This window comes from Cryptomeria japonica, chromosome 9 (genome assembly GCF_030272615.1).
Source record: "Cryptomeria japonica chromosome 9, Sugi_1.0, whole genome shotgun sequence".
In the NCBI taxonomy this organism is placed as follows: Eukaryota; Viridiplantae; Streptophyta; class Pinopsida; order Cupressales; family Cupressaceae; genus Cryptomeria; species Cryptomeria japonica.
In genome coordinates, this window is record NC_081413.1 from 425040749 (window position 1) to 425050407 (window position 9659).

Consider the following 9659-nt stretch of genomic DNA (forward strand, 5'->3'; position numbering starts at 1 on the left):
AAAATACGACCTCAAAAAACAATATTGATTAATTGAATAGATCTTTATGAAAGTCATCTGTAACCCAATGAAGCTAGAGCTATAGAGCCCCCCAAACTCTCCAAATACTTTGATGACAAAAGTACCTTGAAATAGAACCAATTCTTTCCAACAAATTTTAAATATCAAATATCTATTCAAACTTATCTTTCAAATGCAAGGTGTTTAAATATATTTTACAACAAAAATAACTATATATGGCCATACGGCCATCAAATTTGAGCTCGTAAAGAAACGCCGCATGAAAGATTCCCCTGTTTATCGGCCTCACAAGAAGTTCACATTTAATTGCAGCAGCATTGCTAAGAATAAGGAGAGGATATTGAGAGTGTTTTTGTTCATTCCCTCCAAAAGCAAGGAATGCCGATCACACAAATTCCATTGTGTTATTTTGTTATGCTACAATGAAGACCAACAGATTCATACAATGTCATCACTGACCCATCTCAACCAGAATATCGGAGCGCTCTGCAAACATAGTTATTTGAAGCAGGCTATACACATTCTTCTTACTACCCACAATCCTCTTCTGTTCTCTTCTACATACATTCATCTTTTGTGCGCTTCAAGATCCAAAAATGTCCTATCAGAGGGTAAGCAAATCCACTCTGACATCCATTGCAACGGATTTACATCTACCAAAGACACTCTCCTCCCCAATACACTCATCCGCATGTATGATAGATGTGGAAGTTTGGTGGATGCTCACAATGTTTTCGACGACATTCCTCAACCAAACGTTTACTCATGGAATATGATAATTGCAGCTTACAGAAGGCATAACCTTCCTCTACAGGCATTCACAATGTTTTACCAAATGCAACAAACAGCTGTCCAGCCGGATGAATTCACTTTCTCCGCTATTATCCCACTATGTGTGAACTTGGCATCTCTGAAACATGGATTGCAGATCCATGGAAGGATTATTAGATGTGAATTTCAGTTCTGTGATATTGTGACGAATACACTGATAGACATGTACGCTAAGTGTGGAAAACTAGAGAAGGCGCGCGAATTGTTTGACAGAATGGATAATGCAAATGTGGTCGCATGGAATGCGATGATTACAGGATATGCACAACGTGGGTTCCTTGACGAGGCTTTAAGGGTTTTTGAAGAAATGCCCCACAAAAATGTTGTCTCATGGACTGCAATCATCGCTGGATTCGCACAAGGTGGGCTTGTTGAAATGGCATGGGCGATTTCAAAGAAAATGCAATTGGCAGGTGTAGAGCCAGACTCGGCGACGTTTGTCTGCATTCTCTCCGTGTGCGCCAAGATGGGAGCTCTTCATCAGGGTCTGGAAATTCATCAAAAGGCAATTGAGGCCAGATTCCTGTCAAATGTTGTAATTTTGACTGCTCTTGTAGACATGTATGCAAAATGTCGAAGGATGGAGAAAGCGCACAATTTGTTCGACCAAATGCCTCATCGAAATGTAGTCTCATGGACTGCAATCATTGCTGGATATGCGCAAAATAGACAGGTTGGAAAAGCTTTGGAGATTTTTAATCAAATGCAATTGGCAGGTACGAAGCCAAATTCGTCGACTTTTGTTAGTATCCTTCCAGCTTGTGCCGAAATGGGAACTTTGGAACATGGTATCAATATCCATCAAAAAATAATTGAAAGTGGATTTTCGTCGGATCTTGTAGTTGTGACTGCACTGATGCACATGTACGCAAAATTTGGAAACATACAAAAAGCCCACCAAATGTTCGAGAAAATCCATAATGCAGACGTAGTTTCATGGAATACAATGATTACAGGATACGGACAAAATGGTTTTCTTGATAAGGCTTTGAGGCTTTTCGAAGAGATGCCTCATCGAAACACAGTCTCATGGAATGCGATCATTGCTGGGTTTGCACAAAATGGCCTTGTCGAAAAGGCTATGGAGATATTTAAGCAAATGCAACAGACGGATATAAAGCCAGATGCATCTACGTTTGCCAGTGTTCTGCCAGCATGTGCAAAAATGGGAACTTTGGAACAGGGCATGGAGTTCCATCAAAAAATAATTGAAAACGGCTTTTTGACGAGCACTGTTGTTACGGCTTTGATAGACATGTATGGAAAATCAGGCAGCTTAAAGAAGGCTAGTAAATTGTTTGACAAAATAAAACCTACAGATGTAGCGTCGTGGAATGCCCTGATTGCGGGATATGCAATGCATGGCCATAGCAAGGATGCCCTCAAACTCTTCGAACTAATGAAGCTTTCAGAAACCAACCCCAACCATATAACCTTTGTTTGTATTTTATTTGCATGCAGCCATTCAGGTCTAGTGGACGATAGCTGTAGATATTTCAATCAGATGACTGACTCTTATGGCATCATGCCTGCAATTGATCATTATGTATGTATGGTTGACCTTCTTGGCCGTGCTGACTGTTTTGAGAAAGCCTTAAACTTCATCATGAAAATGCCAATGAAGCCCGATTCAGTTGTGTGGTTGAGTTTGCTTGGCGCTTGTAAATCACATGTGAATATAGGGCTAGGAGAATTTATGGCAACACTCCTTTTTGAGTTGGATCCCACTAATGGTGCGCCATACATACTTCTCTCAAACATTTATGCAAAAGCAGGCAGGTGGGCCGAGGTTCAGAAGGTAAGGAAATTGATGAAAGATAGAGGGTTACAAAAGATACCTGGATGTAGTTGGATTGAAGTCCAGAAAATGATACATGTTTTTTGCGTGGGAGACAGATCACACCCCCAAACACAAGACATCTACGCAAAATTAGAGAAATTGTCTTGGGAGATGAAAGCAGCAGGGTACATTCCAGACACAAGACCTGTAATGAATGATGTGGAGGAGGAGGAGAAGGAATTTCTCCTTTCCCACCATAGTGAAAAGTTGGCAATTGCATTTGGGTTGCTACAGACGGCCGATGGAACAACCATTAGAATTGTCAAGAACCTTCGAGTATGTGGTGATTGCCACACTGCAACCAAGTATATTTCCAAGGTTGTTGAGAGAGAAATTATTGTGAGAGATGCACACCGTTTCCATCATTTCAAGCATGGAAAATGTTCCTGTGGAGATTATTGGTGAATTTAAGTGAATCAAACTATAACATACGCTTGCACTATAACAAGATGTATGGGGTCAGACCTGAAGTGGTAAGAAGTTGTTTTCAGTTTTTGAAAATTATGTTATTTCTGAGGTTTTCTTAGAGCTAGACTATTATATCGACCTTATGAAATGTTGTTGTATCAATGTTTATCACTGATGCTGATATACTGATATACTGATGGAACAAAAAAATTATGTTATAATATCACGAAGAAGTAATGGCATTGAACTGTTTTTTATTTTAAGGAGGTCGTACAGTTCTGGCCTGAAAATCTGGAGAAAGAAGAGTGCACCCAGCAGGAAACGTTAGCAAAAGAGTTACATTCAAGCCACTGTTACGATATTCTGAAAGCATTTCTTATCCCTAATTATTCCTCCCTTTGGCATTTTCTTTGGTATTTTTGTCTGAATTAATAATGTTGGCTTGTGCTTGTGTCAGGTCTACAATTTGGCCCTAAATTTTAAATTGTGTCAGGTGGATTTTGTCTCAGGGAACAGCAAGGACATTTTGCCTGGAGTTACAGTTATATACACATATATCACTATACTCTTAGCCTTTCCTTATCCTCTCTCTCACACACTTCTATACATTTATGTTATCCTAGCATTTATCAAGCTGTGCATTTAGCTCCCACTCCACTCTTATTATTCACATATTCTTATATTTTTACGTGTCTCATCCGCATGGTTGCAACATTCCAATACATTCTCTTTGTCCATTTCCAAAACACATTTGTCTATACCCATATTTTTAATCTAAAGACCAAAATTTAAAATTTGAATATTTCTCTCCAAGTGACAACTAAGTACAGATTTGAGTGATTCATTGCTATGTTCTTACAGATTTGAGTGATTCATTGCTATGTTCTTATATTTAAAGACATTCAAATCATTCAGTTTACACAAACTATTGATAATTCCTCTCTCATTCTAAGGAGCGAAAATACTTAAATTGGTGCATAAAAAATAATTTAGTTTATATGATCATTCATAAGAGCATTTGTAAGATTGAAGATTGTTGTTTTCAATTATTCATGCACGTATCCACGGGTTGACCTTAGAGAATATGTCCATTTGCGACATACCAATAGCCCTATAAAGGTAGTTATAAATACCATTGATCCATAGATATAAGAAAGCACATATAACATTAACTATTCATTGAGCGAAGTGAAGAAAAGTAGTATTTAGATATAGGGTGAATGACAAGTTCTATTGATTCATTATCTCATGTTGATAATTCTTCTACATATCATGTTGAGTCGACAAGTACTTTTCCTTCACATGATGATAGCTTAGGCTTTAATGATACTTTGTTAGCTTCTTATGTCGAGTTTTTTGATGTTTTATTGCCTTATCCTACATTACATGATTATATTTTTAGCCTTAGTGAGGAACACTTACATGATCAAGATGTCTCTAGTGATGCTTCTTTACTTGTGAAATATTTCTTACTTGCTAATTATAAGCACATAGATGATGACATTCTATTGATTAATGAGTTGAGAATATAATAAATGGTAGAGATTTACAACAATTTGATTCATATTGATTCCTCTACACTTCTTTCTAGCTTGGCCAATACTTTTATTGCATATTTTTCTAGATCTCATTCGCACAAGGACCATTTGGACTTAGAGATGTTCTCTCATGATTTATTTTTCAATCTATATTCTCCTACATCCACAAGGAGTATACTTATGCTAAACCTATTTTTCATCAGAACCCATACTATATTGAGTTTACTCGTGACATAAAAGAGAAACTAGCCAATATGAGATGCAAAACATTGCTTAGATGTCCTTGCCATTGATCACCATATTTCATGCTTTCACTTCCCTTTTCTAAGCTTTATGTTTATGTGTCCATGTTCCTAGTTACTTGCCATGTGGATGGCACAAAGACACCTTTAATGGTATGTTGATAGAAGTAACTTTGAAATTGTGTTGTGTTGTTCATGTCACATCTTCCATGTGCTTATGGCATTTCTATTTGGTTTTGTTTTTCTTATGATAATTCCCTTGTCTATTTTCCCATTCACCTTATGCATTCTTACATTTTGGTCTTCTTGACTTTGCTTTGTTTGTTGTGCTTTTCATACTCATTTCATTTTCTCTCTTTTGATATCATGCTTCTTCACCACTTTAATAGTCATGTTTGGCTTCACATTTTCCTTTCGCTATTTACATCCATTATATGCCTCCATTGCACTCACCGTTGTCTTTTTGTTTTTGTTCACACTTGGATTGCCTACTTATCTTTGCTTATATTTTGCTTCCATAGCCTTTCCCCTTGTATCATGTTTCCTACTTCCCATTTTATCCTCATGCCCATGCTTGTTTCTTAGTCCTTAACCATTTCTTGTGTTTCATTGATCTTGTATTATTACATTATGATCATTAGAGCCTGAACATTGATCTTCTATTGACTTTTCATTTTTATTAAAGCCTTTATATTGATCTTACATCACTATACAACACTATTAAGAGTCATTTATTGAGATTGCCTTGTTCTATCTAGAACTTATACTTTGACCTTTAATTGCCACAATATAATTTTAGAGTTGTTATTACTTTGGAACCATCATATTTTCCCTTATTATCCATCAAGCTTCCCTTTTTTTTGAGGCATTGTGCCTTCCCCCTCTTAGATCACTCCTATTGCTACTTCCTTACATGGAAGCATCATGTTTCCAATCTTTCCACATCTTATGCCTCTATTGCTATATATTTAGATCACGGACATCATGCCTTCCACCATACTACTTGCACTTGCCACATGATGCAAATAAGCCTCCACTCTCACAAGTTAATCTCAAGGAAAAAACATATACTCTAATCCACACATCAATTCACATAGAAGACCATATTCTCATGATTTGTGTTTAAGACTATATATATTAATAAGACAAAATGCAAAGAGTAAATGTGGAAGGAAACATGTTCAGATATGACATTACTTCCTCTATTCATGATCAAAATAGATACAAAATTGAATGCACATTATAGCAAGCCTTACAACCATCAAAAGAGAACAATAAGACTACTCAACACCATCACCGAGTCTAATACGTCTAACCTTCTATTATCATTAGATAGATCATTTGTCAATATTTGAAAAGCAACACTATGTCAAGTCTACAAAACTCCTAAAATCTAAAGAATGAGAAGCTACCAAAGGGAAAGGCCCCTCAAAAAGACCAAAATAAACTAATACAAATTGAAATTTAACATAACTAAAAGATACCAAACTATTGTCCAAGAGTGGGAGAGCCCACCATAGAGAGATGGTTACTATTTGTAATACCCTAAAAATGGTCATCTAAACCATGGGCCCCTAATCTTGACAACATCACCAAGGTCCTAACCAAAGGCAATTAAATCAACCCTGGGCACATTATTAATTCTTTAATCATCAAATATCACATGGCAAATCAATTACTCAATATTAATTAAATATTTATTTAATTAATTGAGTCATTTCCAAGAATATCATTTTGATCAATAATCCTATTTTAATTTATTAAATATCCTATCCTTGCATATTTAATTAATTAATAAATTTGCCATTTAATCATACAAAAGGAATTAATTCATTACAAAAAAAAGGAATTAATTACAAAGCAAGAGTTGAATTGAAAATAAAATAAAAGAATTGGACTGAGAGAGAAATCAAACTTGAGATATTATTTCTTTTTCTAAATTTAGAACTTGAAATCAGAAAAGCAATTAAATTGAATTATTGAAATATTCTCTAAAATTAGAATTCAAAGTTTTTCAGAAAAAGAAGTTCAGTTGCATAAAAAAGACTCTTTTCTTAAATAAATAAAAGAATTATCTATTTTTATCACAAATGCATGGAATTAATTTATTATTATTTCCAATGCAACTTGGACTTCTAATTTAAATACATTTCAATTAAACTATAATTGGAATCTATCTCAAGGTTAACTAAACCTGATTTCTCAATTATTTTCAATTAATCCTAAATTGAGCTTTTCTCTTGTAATTCTCTATAAATTCAGCCTTCAGCTCTCATTCCAATTCACCCCAGAGATTTTTGAGAACACGCTTGGAGATTATTATCACACTAATTTCGTTTTGGAGTCATTGAAGATCATTGTGCTTTCTTAGATTATTTGCATCCATATTTAGTTTATTCATTATTGCTTGAATCCATATTGCTTGAATTCGTTATTGCTTGAATTTTTCATCCATTTTGTATCCATATAGTTAATATCATATAGATTAAATCCTTCATCTTGGTGTAGTCTAGTCACTGGTATTGCTTATAAAAAATCTGAGAGCAATCTTATACTCGCATCTTTTAGAAGGCAATTAGTCGCTTTGTTATGGTTTATTATTTATTGATTATTTATTTACTAACCATACATGTAATGACTTAATTGAAGTGTCGTGGTTACAACTACAGACCACTTTTTCACACACACATCTCTGGCGCCCACCGTGGGGCAGAAGACTACATTTTTCAGCCTCCAAGACTGACTGCTTATTTTCCAAATTTCAGATTTTTTTTTTCTGATTTTCGTCCGTACATCTCGTACGACATTTCCCACAAGCTGAAACGACAAACTGCAGGTGTCGTACGAACTAGAATCCTGTCTCGTATGAGCTGGAATCCTGTATCGTACGAGTTTACATATTGTTGTATGATTCTGTATTTTTTTCTGGTTAAAAAGACAAAAGAAGCAAATTTCATGATTTTGGTTTTCTGTTCAAATTGATTATTCTGACGATTGACCCTGGTTGTTTATCTGCCTATCTTAGAATTTTTCACAGCCTAATCAGTTTTTGCAGAACGCTTGCCAAAGAATATGCTTGTTGCACAAAGACAATATGACTACTGATTTGTTGTCTTTGCAGGTTGCCTAAGGAAAATCGACCAAACATCGTGTATTCTTTCAATTCATTTTTAGGCACCTAAATTGCTATCTGGTTAAAGAACAAATCTGTCTTTCGTGTTATTAGAAGATTCTGAGAGGTAGGAGAGTATGCTCTTGTCTTTTTCTAAACAATCAGAAATCCAGACCCTTGAGGCTTTTTCTTTGTTTGAGATTTGTACATCTTTAGCGGGCCTGCCCTCTCGAGGGGTTGAAAAACTCTTAAAGTCGTTATGACTAGTGTGAGGGGAATGACCTAAGTGGGAATGACTAAATGCAAAGTACTCCAACCCACTATAAAATAAACGTGATTTGATGAAAATCAAGTCAACGACAGTGCTCGGGAATAGCTCTCTTCCATACCTTCGGGTATATTAAACCTTGGTTTTCAAGGCTGGGAGACCTCTTAATTGAGTTTATACCTCGACGCGCTGAACAGATCCCTTACTAGTTCCAATTAAAATTAGAAGCTACCCAGTTCACCTCCGAAAGTGGGGATAATCTTTGTACAAGAGAGATAGTAACTCTCCCAAGATACTTGTCATTTTGTGCCCCCATTAGCGTTTGGAGTCGGATAATACGGCATTGAGAATCCATTGCGTGAGACTCAGCGGCCGTATTCTGATTAGCTATTGGGTGTGTATCTGAGTCTACAAGAAAAAGGTTTTCTTCTCTCACCAAATTCCTTAGGGTTTGCATGTTGTGATTGGAGTTACTATTTATACTACGTGTCTTTTGTGTTTTCATCCCTGAACAAAAAAAATAAAAAAAAATTACAAAAAAAATAAAATTGAAATACCAAAATTGGAGAAGACAAGAAACAACTCAGTGATTAGAAACTCTGTCCGTGTCAGAACTAGTCCATCATAAGTCAAAACTCTGTCCATGTCAGAACTAGTCCATCCTAAGTTGAAACTCTGTCCGTGTCAGAACTAGTCCATCCTAAGTCGAAACTTTGTCTGTGTCAGAACTAGTCCATCCTAAGTCGAAACTCTGTCTGTGTCAGAACTTGTCCATCCTAAGTCAAAATTCTGTTTAAAACTAGTATATCCTAGTTAAAAATTAGTCCATCTCACAATTGGTCATACTCAGTTGTCATACTTAGCAATCGAAAAAACTCAGAATTTTAGTCTCTACCCTGTGAACACTCGTACGAACTTGATTATATATCGTCCTATATCACATCCTGTGTCGTACGAGTTTTGTCATTTGTTGTCTTGTATTGTATCATGTGTCGTATGAAGCCCAGAAGTCTATCGTCTGGAGCTAAATCCCATGTTGTACGAAACAAAACTGCCCTAAGTCTTTTGTTGTTCTGCACATACCCATTTGTCGTACGGTATGAGGTAGCAACTCGTACGAAACAAAACTGTTGTCGTCCTATAGCTGCTAAATTGTCATCCGGTTCAGAAAATCCTGTCTTATGAGTCTCTGGTTTTGTCAGAACAGAACAGTCAAACTTGCCTAAAAATAGTCTACAACAAACATAATACTGGTTATCATTATCCTAAGCATAAATAGATCCAGACAGTGTACCTCTGCCATTTACGTTACACAATTTGGTCGATCATCTTTTTCAGCTAGTTCAATCAACTATCTATCAAACCTAAGTCACTTAGATAACGTCTTACATAGGACAGA

The 9659-nt window shown here is 35.9% G+C and overlaps 1 protein-coding gene across 1 annotated transcript; it reads left to right on the forward strand.

Annotated features, from left to right (window-relative positions):
• Positions 1–280: 280 nt before the first annotated feature.
• LOC131077845 (pentatricopeptide repeat-containing protein At3g26782, mitochondrial) lies at positions 281–3900 on the forward strand. The gene is made up of 2 exons (XM_058015420.2): positions 281–3165; positions 3365–3900. The coding sequence occupies exon 1, from the start codon at positions 281–283 to the stop codon at positions 3095–3097; it is 2817 nt and encodes a 938-aa protein (XP_057871403.1). The 3' UTR covers positions 3098–3165; positions 3365–3900.
• The last annotated feature ends 5759 nt before the right edge of the window (positions 3901–9659 follow it).

Excerpts from the sequence above, each read along its gene's own strand:
- LOC131077845 (XM_058015420.2), top strand. The coding sequence starts at position 281 with ATGAAAGATTCCCCTGTTTATCGGCCTCACAAGAAGTTCACATTTAAT.